The sequence below is a fragment of the Boleophthalmus pectinirostris genome, unplaced genomic scaffold (genome assembly GCF_026225935.1).
Source record: "Boleophthalmus pectinirostris isolate CB_2022bp ecotype Guang Dong unplaced genomic scaffold, ASM2622593v1 HiC_scaffold_22, whole genome shotgun sequence".
Lineage (NCBI taxonomy): Eukaryota > Metazoa > Chordata > Actinopteri > Gobiiformes > Gobiidae > Boleophthalmus > Boleophthalmus pectinirostris.
Genome location: NW_026571190.1, coordinates 19,980,141 through 20,002,049, shown reverse-complemented (window position 1 = coordinate 20,002,049; position 21,909 = coordinate 19,980,141). Strand labels below are relative to the sequence as shown.

General features: G+C 41.1%; 3 protein-coding genes across 8 annotated transcripts; 1 reads left to right on the top strand and 2 right to left on the bottom strand.

The window, feature by feature from the left end:
* Positions 1-331: 331 nt before the first annotated feature.
* On the bottom strand, positions 332-4,804 carry LOC110175729 (nuclear distribution protein nudE homolog 1-A). Of its 4 annotated transcripts, none has more exons than XM_055157764.1 (9): positions 4,668-4,804; positions 4,208-4,304; positions 3,977-4,130; positions 3,481-3,629; positions 3,277-3,413; positions 3,029-3,202; positions 2,777-2,862; positions 1,352-1,497; positions 332-1,273 (listed from the first exon to the last, which is right to left on the bottom strand). In XM_055157764.1, exons 2-9 carry the CDS (start codon positions 4,288-4,290, stop codon positions 1,180-1,182), a joined length of 1,023 nt encoding a protein of 340 aa, XP_055013739.1. In that variant the 5' UTR covers positions 4,291-4,304; positions 4,668-4,804; the 3' UTR covers positions 332-1,179. The 4 variants fall into 4 exon arrangements, with proteins under 4 accessions (XP_055013739.1, XP_020797598.1, XP_055013738.1 ...); XM_020941939.2 differs by having other exon boundaries at positions 4,208-4,330; positions 4,668-4,796; XM_055157763.1 differs by lacking the exon at positions 4,668-4,804 and adding an exon at positions 4,520-4,621.
* A 366-nt stretch (positions 4,805-5,170) lies between these two features.
* LOC110175686 (pannexin-1) lies at positions 5,171-9,571 on the bottom strand. Its single transcript, XM_020941888.2, has 6 exons — positions 9,204-9,571; positions 8,234-8,355; positions 7,930-8,129; positions 6,908-7,409; positions 5,712-5,872; positions 5,171-5,633 (listed from the first exon to the last, which is right to left on the bottom strand). Exons 1-5 carry the CDS (start codon positions 9,391-9,393, stop codon positions 5,714-5,716), a joined length of 1,173 nt encoding a protein of 390 aa, XP_020797547.1. The 5' UTR covers positions 9,394-9,571; the 3' UTR covers positions 5,171-5,633; positions 5,712-5,713.
* A 362-nt stretch (positions 9,572-9,933) lies between these two features.
* Positions 9,934-21,836, top strand: LOC110175728 (meiosis regulator and mRNA stability factor 1). 3 transcript variants are annotated; one of them, XM_020941937.2, is made up of 27 exons: positions 9,934-10,071; positions 10,477-10,680; positions 11,721-12,599; positions 12,804-12,924; positions 13,001-13,215; positions 13,297-13,414; positions 13,492-13,658; positions 13,813-14,307; positions 14,805-14,947; positions 15,012-15,170; positions 15,247-15,433; positions 15,507-15,685; positions 15,766-15,843; positions 15,924-16,163; positions 16,241-16,360; positions 16,550-16,728; positions 16,795-17,015; positions 17,094-17,236; positions 17,316-17,449; positions 17,527-17,729; positions 17,839-18,066; positions 18,135-18,374; positions 18,461-18,688; positions 18,761-18,821; positions 18,893-18,997; positions 19,325-19,468; positions 19,549-21,836. In XM_020941937.2, exons 2-27 carry the CDS (start codon positions 10,528-10,530, stop codon positions 19,734-19,736), a joined length of 5,328 nt encoding a protein of 1,775 aa, XP_020797596.2. In that variant the 5' UTR covers positions 9,934-10,071; positions 10,477-10,527; the 3' UTR covers positions 19,737-21,836. The 3 variants fall into 3 exon arrangements, with proteins under 3 accessions (XP_020797596.2, XP_020797595.2, XP_055013868.1); XM_020941936.2 differs by having other exon boundaries at positions 15,763-15,843; XM_055157893.1 differs by lacking the exon at positions 18,893-18,997 and having other exon boundaries at positions 15,763-15,843.
* Positions 21,837-21,909: the final 73 nt, after the last annotated feature.

The window sequence follows — 21,909 nt, the reverse complement described above, 5'->3', positions numbered from 1 at the left end:
CTATTTGAATTATTTCAACCTAAAGAAAATGCTAGTAGGTCTTAGGCACATAGTCAGATATAGAGCAGTTGCATAGGTGCTTTAAAAAGCACCCAGTACACAGTGGTCAGAGATTACAATTACAGTAAGCTCATTTTCATTTAAGAAAATTGTAACAGCAAGAAGCAGAAACTTGCAATCATTAAGTCCATCCAGGAAAGATATATAGCATTCATTTGAATGGCAGTAATAAAGCCACTCACATTTCACTGAAAAAAGTCACATTACATAGTCTACATTTTCATTTTCTCTCCCTAAAACAATAATCTACAAAGAAAACAAAAGGCTGTGCTTATCAGTGAAATCAATTATTGCTTGGTCAGTTGGACAAACATTGGTCACTACATATTCAGTACTGTACATGTGCATCTAAACAGAGTAAAATTAAAAATGAAAGACAATAACAGCAATATTACTTATATCTATGAAAATATTTGTTCTTCTATTAGGCAGAAGCACGAATAAAACCAAAACTTCAGATGACTGGAATGAGTTAAATTATGTGCATTTTGGTTAGATTTTAATGAGTAAAGTCAAGTTACAAGACTAAGTAATTTCTTTCATTCTCATATTGCTACCATCCTAAACCTGAGGCAGTGAGTGATGTATTTTAATAAATGGGAGGAGGAAAAACAAATTTTCACCTAACCTCTCGCTTTACACAAAATCCAAAGTTTTGTTTTCTGAAAGGCCACTAGCACATGACATGGTCATTAAAATTCAAAAAAACATTCCCATGTTTTGGTGGTTCAGTGCTAGAAATAAACTTTGGTTTCGATACAGACTAGGGTTTTGAGTTGAACTATGAAAAAAGCATTTCATCACATTGTTCCAACGTATTTCAAAATCCTAATCTCACAGCTATTTGGGGTCGCTACTGCTCCACATGGCAGGGCATTTAAATGGACCAAATTTTTGGACATGACTCACCATAAAGCCAAACAAATGAGCTGCAGTTCTGTTACTTTATGTGTGATATGAGCTTCAGGCAGTAGTAGTCCATGCACTGATTATGTGGAGCAGATCAATCCTATGGGACACATAGTGTCGAGAGAAATAAGTCAATCGAATCACTGCATATTTTTGTAGAGCAGATCAGAAGATCAAGAGGTCAGTTTCTTGCAGAGGCAGGTGTCTGTCTCATAGCAGGATCTTCACACCTCCCTGTGGTGACTGGGCACCTTGGGAGAGGCCTCGTGGAGGAACTGGTCCAAACTCTAACTGCTTCACTACACTAAAAAGAAAACCGCTATTAAGTTTTTAATCAAAACAAAAATCTTAAGAAGCTAATCACATGAAACACAGCACTTACCTGTCATACTGTGGTGGTGGGCTGCTTACTTGGCTTTCAGAACCTCCTAAACCGGCGGGACTGGCATGAGCGGCGAGGAGAGCTGGTCGGTTAATGGACGTGTCATACACAAAGTCTCGACAAGATGCCAACTTGGACTCCAGGTTCTGATGAAGTATGTAAAATAGATTGAACATATAGGGCCGTATTTTGCCCCCAGTCTCAGCTGTGGCGCAAGTGTGACGCGTGGAGTTCTAAACAAGAGGTGTGCCGTGCCTGAATATCAGGTGGAGTGGAGCAGACTGAGGGCGTGGTGTGGTGCGTTCAGTGAATTGCCAGAATCGTAAAAATAAATATCAAACGAGTTCACTGAAAAACAACATGGAACATGCTCAATACTTCTTTTATTTGGAAATATATTAGGATGATAAATACTTAACATTCATAACATTTGTGTGTGATGTGTGGGAGTCGTCCGGATGCCCTCCCGCAGCAGAGCACAGCCCCTCGCCCGCTCCCTGTATCGCTCAGCTCTGCTCTGTTTGGTCTGGATCTGTACAAAAGCTGCTCATTCACATGTGGCCGTTTACAGCGATGTCCTAAAGTGTGTTTTCATACTCTGTCTGTGTCCTAATGCTGCGATGTCAATTTCCTCATATTCTCGCGGGCAGACTCTGCGCGCGCATTCACTGACAGCTCAGGGCTGTGATAGCGGAGCAGACGCACGTATCATCCGAAACATTTATATGACAATAAACGTATTAAATAATGCACGAGACTTCCACCAGTGTGGGAATAAATGCAGTGGACCCGAGAGACGAGAATGTTAGCGATCAGCGGTAGCAGAGGTGAACACTCGTACCTCAGGTGAGTCCGTGGGAGCGGACTGTCGGGACAGCCGGGAGCGGGAGCGAGAAAGCAGCGGGTCTGCTGTGGGATGGGGAACACATGAGACAGACACACAGACACACTTTAACGCAATGAAAACTATAAAAGGTTGATAGGTGCGCGCGTGCACAGGCTTACAGCGGTGCGCCTGCATGAGAGGGGCCCGGAATGTTCGGAACACAAACACTGTCAGTTCTGTCATGGCCCACACAAAATTCTATATTCCTGGTGCCTCTGTTGGTGTGTACTTGCAACGCGGGGCTCCGGAGCTGTTTTATTGTCACATATATATAATTTTTCCCCACACTCCTCTTTGCTGCCTGTAATGAGGCAAAGATTACAGACCTTACCCACATGGGCAGTGCTTTTAATGCCACAGTGGTCACAGATTGGTTCAGATGCCGTGACCATATATGTACTTGTACCGTCCCGCTCCAGCCTCCAGCAGTGAAGTGCAGCCCCATCTGGACACGCCCACTTGCGCTTTGCGCTAAGACTGGGGGCAAGATACGGCCCATAATATATTTTTTGTTCGTTCAACACGATCAACTTTCTTACCCCAACTTTTCTCAGAAGTTCTCCAACAATATTAAGGGCAGATATCCGAGCTGATGTTGTCAGTGGTGTGCCTGTTAGCCCATCACCTTCAAAGGAGACAACATAGCACTTTTATTTTACCAATCCATATAAAAGAATATAGTTCAAGTACAATTCTAAAAGGAATTATTTTCTATAACGAGAATTATGATAACAGGGCATCTTCCATTCTGATGATAATGACAGGTGACAGCAGTAGCAGCTAATACTCACCTCTACGGATACTTGAGGCAGGGGGCGTGTCAGATAAGATAATCAGTTTAGCTGGTGTAGCAGGGAGAGAAGGATTAATAGCAGAGGGGCACTGCATGTCTCGCTCACTGTCTCTGCCTAAGCTGCTCGATGGTCGTCTCTCTACCTGCCGTACAGCCAACTCTTGACGAAGATCTGTTATACAAAAATTATACAATTTAATTTCATTTACAGTCAAAAACACATCATGCAAGGCTGAAAGCGTGTACCTCGAGCTTCATCCTTAAGTCTCTGGACAGACTCCAGGAGGTTTTCTTTCTCATCAAGCTCACTTTCAAGAAAAGCATTTCGCTCAATTACTTGGTTCATCCTCTGCTCAAAGTCCTCCAGCGACATAATAGTTGCCCTGTGATAAAAACAGTAAAAAAGTAATTGTTTTCTTCTTGTGAAACAGATTTTTTTCATTAACCAACCTTTTAGTCCTTTCCAGGTCATCATTGGACTGCTCTAGCTCCCTGATGTATTTCTGCAGGTGATCTCTCATAGCTTTAGTTTCTAGCAGCTCCTCCTCCAGTGTAGAAATGTGCCTCGAAGCTTCTGAGTGCTGAGTCTCAAATTTCTCCTGTTAAAAATACATTGTTTTGATAGTAAATGTTGGCTGATTTGATACAGAAGGGTGGATAAATTATATGAACTTGTTTGTACAGAGCAGCCTTTAAGCAATGTGACATTATGCACAATTTCTTCATTCACTTCAGTATAATTAATTTCCCTTTCCAGCCCTTTCTTAAACCATCAATCCATGGTTCTACAATCCGGAAAACAATATAACTTGTGGCAGTAACATGTTAGTGTGAGACTCAATAGAGACCTTTATAGGATGTCATATTTAAAAAACATCTGTTACAACTCCTAGAGCAGTAGAGCACATGGCAGTGAGAGGCAGGATCTAGTTATGAGGAGTGGTACCTTCACGTTTTCCAGCTCCGTGCGCAGTCTGTTGTTGTCTACGAGAAGATCTTTGTTTCGCCGTTCACACTGCTTCAGCTCTGACTCCAGCTCAGCCTCATAGTCACGACTCATCTGCTGGAACTCCTGCAGCTCCTCTTGCACCTCGTCCGCCCTAAATACCACAAGCACAAACTATGAAACTATGCTAGCTACGCTTAGAATGTACAACAAGATTGCACATTCCCCTACCTTTGTTGATGTTTCTCTGCCTGCTCCTTCCAGAAGCACAGCTCCTCTTCCATTGATGTAAACTTGCGGGTTGGCTCTACCATCTCTACAGATCTGACTGGAAATTTAGCACAACCATACAGTCTATGAGCACAACAAAAAACATTTGTAAGAATGTTTCAGATCCATTGTAAATGTAGTGCAATGTTAGCAAAGCGAATCCACTAACGTTAGCTATTTTATAAGATTACACAAGAATACATCATGTAATCGTGTACATTTTACTGATCTTTAATCAAAGACTAGGTCAGATGCACATAAAAAATAACATACGTGAAAGGCCAAATGGTTGCATGGTTTTTGTTACACATAACTTTAGCTAACCATTAGCTAGCTCTTTAGCAATTTCAGTCCAGCGCCCACGGAGTTTTAGTAACACTTGGTCTGAAAGTGAATAAAATAACATAAGATAAGAACCAACCTGCATAAAACAGATGCTTTAAAACCTACTAATAATAAAATATCCACGAGCCTACTCTTGCTCGGTGCAGTTTAGTCATAGAAGAGTTTTGGTGGAGGAGTCCCCATACAAATGATCCAAATACAAACGGAGCAGTGCAGCTATTGGTCCATCAGAATGACGATTATCCCGGATTATCCAATCAGATCACACTGACAGGGCGAGCTCAACCAATCAGCGTCTCCAGACCATGACCGTACATCACGTGTGCTGTTTTATACCATAGATCTAGTGAAGATCGATATTTTTATAGAGGAGTTATAGCCTCCTGTTGGTCACTGTCACTGTATGTCAGCTATAGACTATGCAGCCTATGATATCAACATGTTTCTATTTCTAAACGTTTACAAGTAGGTAGCTTGCGCAGTGAGCTGAAACAATTCAGTGACAATTGCACACATATATTTTATTTGCCTTTATTAGTAGGAATAAACCAAATGTGAAAGTAATATGAGGTAGTCGGAAGTAATTGAACATTGACAGTATTAGCGAGATCTTTTTCATTGCTGAATATCTTTACATGAATGAAGATTTGTTATTGTTATAAAATGCAATAAATGGCAGTGACAAAACATGTGCAAAATGTTATGTTGAAATATACAGAGTTTGCACCATTTACTGAGTTATTGAGATAACATACTAACATGCAAAACTGTCCCAGACAAGTTAATTAAAGTTGTGTTAGTATTCCTGAGATAATATTAGTATAAACCATTAAATTGATGCTTTTTGCTTTTAAGGATCTGCATATGAGAAAACATAGAAAATTCATTTTCGTAAAAAAAAAAACCAAAAACATTGAGATAACAAAAAACATGGGAACAATACAAAAATATCAGAAAATATTAGTTAGAGTCTAACAATCTTTCAATCAAACACAATCAAATCAAGGACTTCATTAGTCTTGTTTCAGCATACCAGAGTTGTCTGCAAAAATAAATATATTAATAATTAGATGTTATAATTTGTACTGTATAGTATTTTAGATATTTTATGTCTACTTACTTTTAATTTTCTTCAACTTTTTTATTGTCTTTCACTTCATTCTTGAGCATACACATCCCCTTCTGACTGTCAACCACATCTGTCTTCACTTGACCCAGAGTTTGCAACAAGCACATGGTGTCAAATCCTTCATCGCTTGATTTTTGTAACAACTCCAGTACCTGTAATAATATGCATAATAATATGCAAGAGAAAGAGTGCACACATAATAATGTAAAACACAACCACTGTATAAAATTATTATAGTTTTTCTGTCAGACTAGCTACACAGATTCTGAACACTTTCACAAGATGCTCTGACCCAGTTCTCTATCCATCTCAGGTTACTTATTTTTCTTTGTCTGCCTCAAATACATCCACTTTAAGGACTAAATGTTCATATTCTGATATGACAACAAATTATTATATTGCAATTATTGTAATGTAAAAATACCAAAAGTCTAAAAACATTTTGTCAGTGCAGGCAATATGTACAATATTTTGAAATATGCTGATAATTATGCAGAAGTCACTATGAAGAACATAAATATATGAGTCTACACTTGCAATATTTCTACTGTGATGTACTGTGAAAGTGGTTTTAAACTGTATTACATCTCTATTCTAAGGTATGTGCCACTGAAGAAAGCCCAGCAGCGCCTCTACTTCCTGAGAAAACTCAAGCAGGCAAGTGCCTCACCACCCATCATGACCACATTCTACAGAGGAACCACTGAGAGCATCCTTTCCAACAGCATCACTGTGTGGAGCAGAAGCTGCACTGACTACAACAGAAGAGCTCTGCATAGTGAACAGAGTCAGGAAGATCATTGGTGCACCACTCCCCTCACTGCAAGACACATAGACCACCCACCTCACCCACAAAGCCATCACAATTGTGTGATGCAAATCACCTCACACACAATCTGTTCAGCCTCCTGTCCTCCAGGAGGAGGTACAAGAGCCTCCGTTCCTGCACCACCAAATCCACCAACAGCTTCATCCACCAAACTGTCAGGATATTCAATTCTCCCCTTGGACTTTTCCATTTATTATTATTTATTTATACACTTAGAGGTGAGAAACACAATTTCGATTCTTCATATGTTTCATATGAAGAGTTGACAATCAGCTTTTTTGAACTTTGAACTTGAACTTTTTGAACTTTGCTGACAGTGAACAGTTGAATTTCAGATTTATATTTCAATGCAACCTACCTGTAGACACTTATATGACTTCAGCTGGCTCAGATTCTCCTGCAGAAATAGTAAATATATGCTCAGATCATTGTAAACTGGGGTAACCACTCCTAAAGAGCCAAACCCAGGGAGCATATCGTAAGGCTGGAGGAAGCCCGAACTCTGCCGTGCTGGTCCGATTGCAGCATATATCACCAGAGGAGCCAGGAGGATGTAGACTACCAGGTTGATGTAGCTGAGTAGCCTGAACACACCCACTGCCACAAGCTTGCACTGCACTGCTGAGGGTACAAAGCTGTCATTTTGAAGTAAGCCTTTTCTCAAATCACAAGGAAACTCATCTGTGAGGGAGGCCAGCTGGATGTAGTAACCGAGGTAAATGCAGGCTAACAGCAGAATTAGCAGGGTGAGACCACGGCAGGCCAAGTATCTGACCACAAGGCAGCGAGAGAAGCGCTTGGTCTTGAGATAATGCTCCACTAATGGGTATTTGAAGCAGCCTTCTGTCAGGTCCAAGGCACTGTGGTAAAAAAAAAACATACATATCATTGTAAAGAACTTATGACAGCTGGAAAAATGTTAAATGAAAACTAGGGATTAGGATGTTCTGGTACTATGCAAATATAACATCACACATATAGGCTTACTTAAGCACATTCATATGAAATAGATGATTTATGACAAGTATTACACATACAATATGGTCAGTTAGACAAACTTAACACTTGAGTTAAGTAATAACAATGGTAAATTGTGAATAGATAACACTAATAACTTGCAAAAAATAAGCTTTTCATATTTTAGGATGTGTAGAGTCAAATTTTGCCCCAGTTTAGTCCAAATTTTGATGTAGTGAGCAAATATAAATTGAATATTTTGGTATATTAAATCTACATGCACATTTGACTAACTTGAATGGATACAAATATAAAAATTTGATATAGATTACATAAATCACATACATACAAAAAAAATCGTATGTTGTATTGTTGTTTGTTTTATCTATGTATGCAAATTGATTAAACATGTCTACACCCTACCTTTGAGAGTCATCAGTTCCCTCCTTGCCATCTAAAGAAGCAAGATTCTTGGCTAAACGAATTGAGCGATTATAAAAACGGTCCAGCTCCTCCATGATGAAACTGAGGTCTGAGGAAAGGTGTGGTGCAGCTGTGAACCTCCAAAACAGAGCAGGGATGTACATGAGGACAGCAACTAAGAGCAGGATGTATGGGAAAAACTAAAAAGAATATAAGAAAACAATTATTATTATTATTATTATTATTATTCAGTTGTATTACAGTAATGCGTTTTTAATTATTTCAGATGTAGTGATGGCAGTACCTTATGTAACCATAGTGGAGTGCTCTCAGATTGCTGCTGTACTGCTGCCCAACAAAATGAGTCAACATAATATGCTTGTCTCCAGGAGAAGTTTGTTGGAGCAAAGCAACTGATCTGTGTACCTGGAAGATGCAATATAAACCAATACATTGATACTATCTTCTTACAAAATTCTACATTCCAGTGCACAAGGTAGACAATTTACTTATGCTGTTTTTCCTCCTTTCTTCTCTATAAAAGAGATTCAATCAAACATGAATAATTCAATCATGACTCATGTGATCATTGTTGTTGTGAGTTTTTGTCAGTAGCAATATAGAGACTTACAAATAGAAAATAACAAGTCATATGACCATGGACACAACACATACCAATCCTGCTCCACTGCAACAGCATGACCTAGTTTGTACATAAAGAAATAGTCAATACTCTATAGCAGTCTATTTCTGATTCATGGAGAGTTTGAACTGACAGAGTTGCACATTCCCCTATGAACTTTAAAAATATATAGAGAGAGATTAGTATTGTATTTTGGTTAAGTTTGTTTGATCAGAAGAAGTTTTTAATGTGGTTGTTATATGCAAGTCATAATGTCACTTATTTCCCCATCATACACTGTTAGAAGTGGTTCTCCTCAGAGAACAAAATTACACTTTGACAATAACAGACAGGGTGGCTGTAGTTTTAAGAGGATTACAGATCTCCAAATGAACAACGAACCTATGCGCATATGTCACCAGTTACTTTCAGCAAAAGCTTTTGTGTTTATGTGAACCTGGTATCATCTTTATCAACATCAGCAGCGGTGTCTGTCTGGGTGTGATGCAGTGAAGGGTGGAGTCGCGCATCAACTCACATGTCCATGTCCTCAATGTCCACTATGTCCTGTTTGGCCATCCCAATTTGTAGTGTGAATGAAAACATAAGTATTTCTATTGACATCCAAAAATAAATTGTAAACACAACTCACCCACGGACACCTCTTGAGCAAAGGCGAGAGAGATGAGAAATAAAGGTAGCCCCACGGAAAGAAACGTGACTATTTTGTCCACAGCGAGTTCCAGGCGCACACCTTTGTATTTGTTACTCTGTCCCTCTGTTGGATCTTTCAATAAGAAATCGCTAAAGACATATTCGGTGGCTACGTGCGCGATCGCCATGCCAAGTATGAACAAAAGCCGGCTTTTTTGGTAAATTGAATAAAGGGTTAACTTGTGGTTCAATTCACCATCTCGCAACTAGCCTATATTTATAGTGATAATTAAATAGAAAGCCTCCGACCGCGAAGACTAGCAGAGTAGTGATCATTCGCCGCTGACAAAGACCATGATAGTAACCCTGCTGCTGTCCCGTCAGTCACAGAGCTTTGGCAACAGGGGGGCGCAGTCTCCCTGTCGACCACTAGGGGCTGCCATTGTTCTAAACCACGATATATTTTAGACGTATTTTGCCGTCATACGTCCATGTTATTTACATACACAAATTTTTTTTATCAGGTTATTGGACTCGATAGACTAGAAAAAATTGGGGGTTTGCACATTTTTCCCAGACCATAGGACAAATAGTTAGCTTTCATTTGTTTTTGTATACTCCTTTACATTTATAATAAAGGTAAATTAAATAAGCTAACTGAATTTGGATGTTTAAGGTTATATTATGGTGTTGCGGATGATTTATTACATTATTAGTAATTGCAGTGCAACAGACTGGCGCTGCCAGGCTCAATATTTTTTCGACAGCTGCGACTCATTTGCGGCAGTGTGTAGGTTACAAAAAGATTCGTGTTTCTGGGGACAAACAGAGGGAGACGGTCCATGGGGGAAATGTAACGACACCAGGTAGAAAAATATTTCACAGTTTTAGATTATTGTCGCTTTAATTTTACTAACTGACAATCAGATATCTTACTTCGAATATCTGTAAAACAGTGTAGCTTAATTGTTGATGATGCCTTTGGTTAGCTTCGAGCTTGTCATGTAACCACGGCGAGCGAAACGTATGTAATTGAAGTATCAAACGTTAGCGACTTTTGCTCATCAAAGTAAACATTTGTCAGATGTAAATTGTACTCCGTTTGTGCCTAGCTACTTGATGCAAAAGACATCAATAATCCTGTAACGTCAATTGGCTAAAAGACAACAAACAACAAGTTGACTGACCCAAACTGAGAGGTCGATTGGGCCACCATGTAAAAGTCTTGTTTATTGATCGACTGTATGTTGTGCTTTTGTATTTTAATGAAGACATGAGAGAGAAGAGGACCGAATTTGAGGAGAAGGACCGTTTTGGGATGAATGATGGAAGGACTGGGAAAAGAGGGATCCATATGCAGCTCTAGACCCTACCCATGGCTTGGCCCGAGCAAAACAGAAGCCTCAACTTTGCTGTGGAAACTCAAAGACTGCTTTTCCTATAATGTAACACCATCTACCAACACTGATAAAGAAGTGAGTTGGAACATCAAGGATGCAGCTTCTCTCAGTTTTCTCTCAAATTTTATAAATATTCATGTTTTCCTGTTTCCAGATGTGCTTTATTTACTAAATACAGGGACTATATCTTCAGTGAAAATGCACCTGGACATGAATCAAATAATTTGTCGGAGCTGAAAAGTGCTTCACTTTTAGCATTCAAGAATGTTAATTTCTGATGTAAGCATCAAAGAGCACCATAAATCTGAAATGTAAAGTCAGAAGGATTTATTAAGTCTTACATAATTAAAGTAACAGCTCAACTAGTCCAAAGAGCAGCATAGTTACAGGGTCTCTCAGGAAGGACAGGGGGAGAGCCCTGAGATGTGTGTGTTAACAGTTTTTATAGTGTGTGTGTAAATGTATGTATGAGGGAGGATCCTCTTCTGGTCAGCATAGCGTTATCTTTATGAGCCCCCATGCAACAGCAGGGCTGCAGGGGCTCACAGTCTCGCCCGTATGTGTTCTATGTGGCTGCATTTTACCCTGTCCCTAACCCAGAGAAATAATGTGATTTAGATGTCTGCATATCACTGTTATTCACTTGTTGGTAACAGTAGCATTAACATCAAGATACACATTTAAAGTAGTGCACATTGCTGAATGTGACTACATTATAAGAGTCAAAACATTGGTGATATGAACAGGGACAAGGCCATTGCTTATGATAAGCATTTATCTAAACCTTGCTTGTGTTAAAAGAAAATTGTCTTGTCACTGAGTTGTCATCATGAATCCTTGGAGATTTATTATAGTAGACTTTTTTTCTGACCAAAGTTTAGTTGTTTTCATACCTGACAGTTTTCACTGATCACTCACAGTCTTCCTCAGACTCAGAAACCAGACAAGTCATGCTACCATTACATGATCATAATTTATACTAATAAATTCTTTAAAAACCAAATGAACCTCACTGGACTATTTGAATATATTATTTTTACGAAATATATTTTTAATTCTGTCATTACATTGTGTAATGATGATTATAAAAGTCATGGCTGTATTGTCTTTTTCAGAGAAGTTACATGGAGAGCAGAAAGCCTGTGCTGGATCTAAAAGATGTCCCTCCTCCTCCTCCTCCTCTGCATCACAATACCTCTCCCCAGCCTCCCCAGCGCTTCTCTCTCGCCCCTCTCCCCATTCCTCCACCTTGCTTGCCTCCGCCTCCTTCGATTCCTCAGCAGCCAGCCCCACCACCACTGTCCCAGCAGCAACAGGGATCTAGCCCCAATGTAAGCACTTGCTCCTATTGTGAATATTGTGGCACAGGGCGCTATAACACTGTAGGTGGTGGAGCTGGTGTTGGCAATAGCAGTAGCATCGAGGGTCCCCTCTCCTTTTACATGGCTTCAAGCTCTTTGGGAGTACACAGCCCTAACAGTAAAGTTTACAGCTCTGGGCCTTGTTCTATGCCATCATCTGTTCAATATAAACTAAATTTAAGCAGTGGAAACCATGATGAATCTTTAGCTACGTGGAGCAGTCATAGTTACACATCCCAGTTACCTTCTTCTGTTGCTACCTCACAACCTGTATCATTACATCCATATGCACCTGGCTGTTCAGAACTGCTCCACTCCTACCCATCGCTACCTCTGTCCTGCAGCCAGACCAACCAGTTTCCCTCTTCAACTCCTCCAGTCTCCTCTCTTCCCGCTACTTATACACCTTTGCATGGCTCCTGCTTGGCTTCTTCTGGCTACTACCCCTGTGGTGTAGACTGCAGCCCTTTGACCAGGAGAGCCCAAAGAAGCACAAAACTGGGTGAACATACCACCACCACTATATCCACTACCACCACCTCATCACACTTTTGCTCTATACCTATGCACCTAAATGTAGAACGCACGGTTGGTGTGAAGGGGGCACAGCACTGCCAAGAGTGCTTGCTGAAGGTTAGTACATTTTCATACAATTTTAGCTGTAGCTCACAATGGTATTAGTGAATATTGTGTGCAATAATGAGGCTTGTGGTGCAGATTGTACTAGCTGTTTATTGGTGTCATACAAGTCCACAATGCTCATTGCTTATTGTACTCAGATGCCGCATGGCTTTTGTATTATTCAGTTCATTTTTATGATTTTTGCTTCTTTGTTAGACTGCAACACATGTAGTGCCTGAATCAGACAAAGGGTGGCCCAGTGTTCCTCTTCCCCAGACCACTCCCATCCCTATTTGTAATGGTTGTAGTACATCTGCAGAAACGGGACAGAAATATGGTCAGTGATGTTATTTGGATTTACTGGGTAACTATTTGGGCATATGTTCCTTATCTATTTTATTTTTATCTTTCAGGTTCTCCTGAAATTGGTGGTCCTGAAAATATCCCTCCTGTTGGGGTATTCTGGGATATTGAAAACTGTAGCGTTCCCACTGGGCGCTCTGCAGCTGCTGTGGTGGAACGAATACGCAGCCGCTTTTTCCAGGGTCACCGTGAGGCAGAGTTCATCTGTGTGTGTGATATCAGTAAAGAGAGTAAATCTGTCATCCAAGAGCTCAATAACTGCCAGGTACAACATGATGCACGATTCGCCCACATAACTCCTGATCTTACCATTTTATGTGCTTGGGTTAACAATTAAATTTTCCAGGTCACAGTTGCCCATATTAATGCCACAGCCAAAAATGCTGCTGATGACAAGCTTCGTCAAAGTCTGCGACGCTTTGCTGAGACCCACACTGCACCTGCTACAGTTGTATTGGTATCCTGTGAGTAGCTTGTAGACTAATATTTATTGAAGTTAATAAACCTTTGACATTGTGCTGATGTTTGGTTTTTTTATTAGCTGATGTGAACTTTGCCAGTGAGCTGAGTGATCTGCGCCATCGCCATGGTTTCCAGGTGATCCTTGTCCATAATCATGCCTCGCCCGCTCTTCTGCAGCACGCCAACTGCCACGTGGCCTTTCAGGAGCTCAGTGCCGATTTACCACCTCGAATGGTCAACGAAAAGGTATGCAGTAGTATATTTCTATTTAATAAAATACAAGTTTTGCACCAGATTGAAGCAGATGGTATGCTGTTGGTTGTTTGATGCATTCAAGTGCTGCTGCTGTTATTGCCTGATTGAAAATCATACAAACCAGACAGAGTTTTCCTTCCTTCAGCCCACTTTCAGCCTCCTCTATGTGCACAACCTTCCCATCGCCCGTGACAAGAGTCAACTCAATGCTGTGAAACTGCGGCTCCGCCGGTTATCTGCTAACTGTGGTGGCAAAGTGCTGGGTGTGTCTCACGGTACAGCAGTCCTGCGTTTTGGCAGTCCTGCCGCTGCCGCACGTGCATCTAAACGAATGGAGAATGAAGATGTCTTTGGCCGTCGCATCAGCGCGTCCTTCTCACCTTGGCCTGGTCAGCCCAGACCTGATCACAATTTTCAGGCTTACTTCCATCAAGTTCTTCAGGCTCTGCCTCAGCCCTTCCCAGTCCACAACCCATTGTTTGCCCCACACTTTTCCTCCTCACCTTTTCTATCCCTGGAAAAAACCAGATCACCCAGGAGGCCACGCATCCGAGCCGCCCGCCCGGTGCCTGAACAGCCCTGCAGCCCCAGGAGAGGGTGCAGTGGGCCTCCCCATGGTGCACCATTCACAGCTCTTCAGGTCAGGACACCCGCCAGTGCCTGCTTCCCCTTCAGCTTCATTGCGCTATGTTCTTATGTAGGCTGCAGTTTTTTCTTTTTTTTTTTAAATGCCAATGTCTTACTAAATGCGGCTTAACTAACTATTTGTAGCTCTATTGCTCGCCCTCTGCTTGTGCTTGCATGTAGCTTCAGTAGTCGCTGTATTGTCTCATTTTTCTGTGTCATTTGTTATGCTTAGATCAATGTGTAAATTAACATTCATGCTTTTGTGTTCTGTTTGTTCATCATGTGTGCCATGTTTCCATGTACATTATTGAGGAAACCTGTATGTGGGTAGTTTTGAGAGTGTGAGTAAACTTTAAACTGGGCTGTAGAACCTTGCAAAGAGCTGCTGCATGCTGCATGGGCCATTATGTCTTATAACCATACCTTGCACTACACAAAACAGAACAAATTAATGGTTTTTTAAAGTGTTGATTGATTCATATATTTATATATTCATATATTCTTGCTTAGGAGGTGAGCTGTGTAGATGGTAAGCCTGTCTTTCCAGACAAAGGCCCACGTGCCACGTCTTCCTCACCTCGTCGCAATGAGGCAGGAGCGCTAAGTCAAGTCCCCAAGCCTGCCCTCGCTGGAGAGTCTATGTACAGAAGGAGGTATGGGAGAGAATTTTTATACAGGATGTGTTCAATAACTTTTACCAAAAATATTACTCTACAGAAGAGATGGTTCAAGCCCTCGAAGCACAAATGAGTTCCCCATTGAAAGGGAGAGGACCATGGGGGAGTTTCAGATCAGCACACCCTCAGCTTTCAGCAAACTGAATCTGCAGCGGAGCTTCAGTCCCCTTGTGCTTTCACAGGGATCATGGTCTTCAAGGTGAGTGTTCATTAAGTTCCATATTAAAGGTAAAATAAACCGTTCCTTTTTTACCCACTGTATCTTTTTATAAAAGGAGTGCGTCTCCCTGCTTCTCAAGCCGCTCTTCACCCTTGCTTGCGCCTCCTCGTAGTCCGTGTTCTGAAACTTCTCCGGAACCTTTCTCTGATGGAGCTGAGGTCCAAGCAGCCAATCTGGATTATAGGATGTCTCGTAAGGATCTCCAGCAGACTCTTCATGACACATTCTCTAGATATGGACAGGTTTGTGACCGTAGGTTTCACCTTACTTATATAATGTCCTAATTTAATCTATGCCTCTCACTTTCAATACCAGGTCAAATCGGTGGAACTGAGCCCTCACACAGATTATCAGCTAAAAGCCACAGTACAAATGGTATCTTTACAGGATGCCATCAGTGCAATTAGTGGTCTGCACCGCTATAAAATTGGAGGCAAACGTATTCAAGTGTCTTTGGTCACTGGAGGTGGCAACAAGTCTCTGGCCATGCTCAGGTAAAAGTACTGGCATAGCACATTAATTAAATAAATGTTTCTCTGGGAAAATGTAATTTTCTCCTTTTTTTGTGCAGCAGTGAGATTATAAGTATTCTCCAGGATGCACCTGCCAATTGCCTTCCACTTTTCAAATTCACTGAAATCTATGAGAAAAAGTAAACTGTCTTCTCACTATAGAGCCATTTTTCCTCTGGTTTGAGTGTTTGTTGTGTAATTTAAAATATTTTCTCCTCAGGTACACGAAAAAGCTCATAATTGGAGATCTGTATAGACTGCCTGAAGTGGTTTCTGTACGTGAACAGGGAGGGTCGCGGCTTGTTTGCCTTTTAAACAGCAGCCAGATGCGTCAGAGCCCACTGGGGTCCTCTCAGTCTCAGGAAGGATCGTCCTCAGCGAGTGGCAGTCCCGTTGTGTTTGAAGAGCTGGAGTATCATGAGCCAGTCTGCAGACAGCACTTTGCACAACAAGACTTCAGGTTAGTCTCTGCAAAATGTGTCCTATATTTTTATACTAATTCATCTAAGTAATTTTTTTTGGTTTGTGAATTTTTAGTGAAGCTGATTTTGATCCTGATGCCTACAAAATCCCATTTGTGGTGTTATCTGTGAGCACTTTAACCTCTGATGTCCACACTTTGTTGCATTCTCATGAGGGCACCCTTCCACTGCTTAGGTAAAAGTAATTGATCAAACACAGTACAACATTATATAGACCTATGCTTGCAAAACACAATTGCAAGGATAATTAAAATAAAAGTGTTTGTGGAGGAAGTGGTTTTGTAATGGGCCAATGTCTCTTTACATTGTACGTCACAAGGTCAGCTGTTACAAGCTGATATCATAATTGTTTTGTACTTTCCAGTTTTCCAGATTGCTATGCTGCTAAATTTGGCCACCTGCAGTTGGGAAATGAGACACTAGAGGGGGGTGTTTCTTTGGAGCATCTCATAACCTGTGTTCCCAGTATCACAATAGTCACAGCTCAGAATGGCTTCAAAATCATCAAGTGGATTCATAATAAACCACCGGTGCCCAACAGTGGTATAAATTATACATCACTGGTTAACATCAGAATGCTGTGCTGTTTTTAATCTGCTGTCTTTGCAGAGCCATGGATACAGCGCTGCAAGAGTCCAGTGGGTAACCCTCAGCTCATTCAGTTCAGTCGTGAGATAACTGACCTTTTAAAGAGCCAGGCGTCCTGCATTATGCCCATCAGCAAGTTCATCCCCTCATACCACCATCACTTCGCCAAACAGTGTCGCGTCTCAGACTATGGTTACTCCAAACTGTTGGAGCTGCTTGAGGCAGTACCACATGTGCTTCAGGTATATTTCATTTTGATGAATATATTAAACATGAGGTGAAGGTTCCTTTCTTTACAGTGTTTGTAAATGTTTGTTTAGATTTTGGGCATGGGAACAAAGAGGCTGCTCACTTTAACACATCGCGCTCAAGTGAAACGCTTCACCCAGGATCTACTCAAACTGCTCAAATTTCAAGCCAGCAAACAAGTGGCAATCAAGGACTTCATGCAGGCATACCACTGGTCCGTCCTGTCAATACCGTAACTTTCTTTACTTGAATTTTTTAAATGGATTTGTAACTGGTACCTCATGCTCTCCTAGGTGCTTCTCCAGAGACTGGCGGGTCATTGATTATGGTGTATGTGATTTGATGGACCTCCTAAATGAAATTCCTGACACAACCATCACGATTACACACCAGGACCCAGACACTGTCATCTCTGTTCCCAAAAGAGGTACCATGACCTACAGGTACCAGTGATAAAAAGTGTTGTACTTTTCATTTCATCACTTTCGTGCACTTTTTTGTTAGAGCGTACTTCTGAAGAAATAGACCGCACCAAGCAGTTTGGGAAGGAGGTGGTAGATCTGCTCCGTCACCAGCCTCACTGCAGGATGCTCTTCAGTAAATTCATTCCCACATACCACCATCATTTTGGACGTCAGTGCAAGCTCAGCTACTACGGCTTTGCAAAACTCGTGGAGCTCTTCGAGGCAATTCCTGACATACTCATGGTCAGTCATATTTATACACTTTTTATGGTGTCCAAAGCAAATAAGAGGTTGATTTCATAAGAATAATTATTCCTATTGGCTTGATTTTATCTTGTCTTTTGTTGTTCAGGTGCTAGAGTGTGGGGAGGAGAAAGTGCTCACACTGACAGAAGTAGAGCGGATCAAGGCTCTGGCTGCACAGCTTGTCAAACTGCTCAGAGTCCAAAAGAACTCCAGTCTCCCTGTGAACCAACTGCTGACAGAATACAGCAAAACCTTTGGTTATGGGCTCCGTCTGCAGGACTATGATACCAGCTCCCTTCCTGCTCTGCTTGCAAAGCTCTGCCATGTTGTCAAGGTAATGATCAATAACCATTTAAGTTAGAGTTGCTGCTGTTTTGTTTTAAACCTGCACCTTATTTCAAGGTGGTGGATGGGCGTGAGGGGCGTGAGGTGCAGCTGATCAACAGGAAGTCCCTGCGTTCACTCACCTCTCAGATCCTGGCTCTGCTCATGTCCCAGGAAGAGGAGCAGGTGTCCAGGGGTCTGAAGGTGGATGAAGTTAGCAATCTGTACATGAGTGTGTATGCAGCGTCTCTCAACCCATGTGAATACGGGTTCCTCTCACTTAGTGAGCTCCTTAAGAGCCTGCCTTATCTCGTGGAGGTCAGTATCTCAGCTTTTCTTTATACTTGATGAGTCTAGTGCCCATCACTAGACACTAGGATTATCTGATTTTGTTGCCATAACAGTTGTATAATGAAGAATGTGAGGACAGCAGCTTGACTCAAGAGAGAGTGAGACTCACCAGGCTTTATCAGTTTGCACGTGATGTTCGAGCTCTGCTCCAAACTTACCATTACAACCAGATCTTCCTGACTGAGTTTCCTGGGGCTTATCACAAATTTACAGGCTGCAGCCTTGAGCCACGGTCATTTGGATACAATAACATTGATGAGCTGCTCAGTGCCATCCCACAGGTAGAACAGATTTCATAAAGAAAAGTTAAGGTAAAGTATCACAGAAATAAAGATTTCTTTCACTGTTGTCAGGTGGTCTGGATCAAAGGACACAGTCACAAGAGGATTATAGTTTTAAAAAACGATATGAAGGGTAATGGTAACATGTCATCAATTTATTCTGTGAAGAAAAAGTGCAATTTGAACTGATATCTTTATGTACAGCAAGAGTAAGTACATCAGTCCCCAGCAGCCCACAGCCCAGTGACAACACAGAAAGTCCAAGGGAGAGTCCTGTCAGCAGTGTGATTTCAGACTCTCACAGTTCAGGTACTGTAGCCTAAAGGGTACTCCGGACTTTTTGAGCAGTGGGTGGCTGGTGAAAGGATTGACACAAGCATGTTATAGGATGTTGAAGGACTTTTGCTGGAGATGTCTGTGCAAATAATGTTATAATGGTTTGAATATCTGATGAACTTTTATGGTGTTACATCCAGTGATTTAACACAAACAAGTTTGGATTTTTGATCTAGCACTAAGAGAATAGGCCTTGGCAGTTAATTTAGTCTAGACTAGATTCTAAATTACAATCAGCATTTGTGTTTTTAAATTCTTACCATGTTTTAAGTTTACTGTAAAATCTTGGTAATTTCACAGGTGGTGCTGAGCTGTTGTCTTCGATCTCCCCACTGGATCTCCTGTGCGGACCTGTACCGTCCTGCCTCCCCTCCCCTCAGCTACACCCTGACCCTGTTCTTCAGTTGGACTTGATTCATTTTGAGGAAAAGCCACCCACAACTGGTAGCACCTGTGATTTGGATTATCTGATGTATAAATAAATAAACTGACTAATTACTGTCTTTCACCTGTTTGTGTATCAGAGAGTTCTGAAGCAGCAGCTGAAGGGACATCTGATCCACCTGAGCCAGGGGACACACGGGACACACGGGACACAGAGGACACAGTCCCACCACAGCAGCCTCTCTCAAAGGGAGCCAGCAGCCCCCGGAGAGTGTCCCGCAGCAGGTTCAAGCTTGCAGCCAATTTCACCTTCACCACAGGGCTCTGAGTCCTCCTGGCAGATCTACACTCATTAAAACTGCCAACATAGGTATAACACTGATAGATGAGTTGGCTATATTAAATACCATAAACAAGTGCCCTAAGAATATTGGAAATGTGCTCTGTTTACCCTCCATTCTTATTTGGTTCCTCTTTGACTCAGAGTCCCTTGATTTTCACTCTATATGCATTTTCTTTTTGCAGATTTTCTGCAAGTGTTCAATTTGCCGCAGCCTTTTAATGATGTTTTAATGCAAAATGTGTCAAAACACATGTTAAAGAACAAAAAAAATCTAAAAAAAAAAAAATAAGTTAGTTGTCACTGCAATGATCAGTGTATTAGTTGGTCTTTTAGAGCAAAGAATGGTTTCCAACATTATCAGTTTAAAATGATAAAGACATTTTCTAGTTAAATATGTTTAACATATTATATATGACAAAACTAAGTTGAATCAATCTGTTCTGTTTATCATTTCCTTTGAGAGGTGAGCATAGATTTGTCAGTGAAACTTTTCAAGTGGTGCCTTTTCCCTGGTCCCAGTCTTTTGGGGGGCTAACATTTTGTGATTGTGTTGAGGTTTACTTTTCTCTTACATTCTGGTCTTTTGTCTCTTTCAAAAGACTCAAGACATTTTTTCTATTACTGGAGTAAGAATATTTTATGGAAGACTTTTGCCTCAATACTTGGTGTATCTCCAGGAGCAAACCGATGGTGCCAAATACTCATGACTTCTGTTTTATTACTGGTACAAAAGCTCATGAGTTTTAAGTGATTGGAAGCATTTTAACACTAGTGCTGTGAACATTTAGATCTTGACCCAAAGGTGTCTCAATTGCTACGTGTGTCTGCTCATGTTACTGAGGTCTGTTTTTCGTCTTCAGTTGCAGCCAACAGAAACTTGTTTTAAATGCAGTTTGGGGCTGACACTGGACTATGGTGGTGTGAAATATGCTGAGTGCATAACAGTGCTTATGCATCGTGTTAGTCCACAGACTTGATGTTTTTTGGCCCAGGAGATGGCGCTCTTATGGCTGTTTTTGTCAGTTCAAGGTTTGAGTGAACCTTGTCACTGGGAGACGCATCTTTTTAGATGGCATGTCGATGGCAGCAGAGGACACTCCTGGTCCAGTTTTATTTAATAAAAAGGTGAATGGGTTTTTGGAGGAGTACAGTGGGGGAGGTAGGCTGGCTGTAGGGGTAGGTGTCTATGAATATGACTATTGTGCCCACAGTGTACCCACTGTGGTGCGCTGGGATCTGCCTGGCTTTTACAATGGCTTGTATTTGCCATGGTGCTAAAAGAGATGCCATGTACCTCTCTGTCTCTCACTTTAAGATTTTACCTAAGCATTAGTTTCTGTTGGTCATAATGTAACCCTGTTGGCTGTTGAGATTGAGCAGGACCCTGATACCACCAAAGTTGGCACAAGTTTGATTTTTAGATGAAAACTGCACAAAGTCCATTGAGCCGGATTCTGTATAGACTTTTGTTCCCTGAGTTTCCTTTTGTAAGACCTGGTTGTACTTGGGTGTTTCAGTGATGGCCAGAAGGGTAATATTTTTAAAATGGTCTGCTTTGGTGTACTTCACCTGCACTGCTTTACTGATAGTCTGGAAACCTCTTTTATTAAATTAACTTGGAGCTAGGTCTTGTGTAGATTGAGAAGTAATGATTGATAATAAAAATACTAAAATTACTCATTTAGTGAATCAAGTTTGAAAGAAACAGTGACAACTAACTTAATTAGATTTTTCCTCTGGGTAAATCGGGGAGAAACTACTGCTTTGGTTAAATATGCACTCTGCATATTCTATAAAATGTGTTATTTTAGATGGTTAAAAGTCTCAACCTGCTCTGCCATAAGTTTGATCACATTGTTTACTATTTTAAACATTTGACAAGCCTGCACACTCTGTTGTTTAATGGTTTAGTGCTACAAATGTGGATTTACTTAGTCATCTGTCCCAGACATTTACAGTCTGCCTTTTTGTTTAAGTATTACTGATGTGCAAACGTTCCCAACCATCCCAAACAGTTGCTGTAACAGTTGAACATTGTTAAAGGGGACCAAGAGGAGTAATTTCAATAAACATCACAAGCATTAACTGTCTGTTTTACCTGTTTTTACAACATCACGTAATGCCTTCTTGAAAGATGCTCTTTATTTAAACATATATG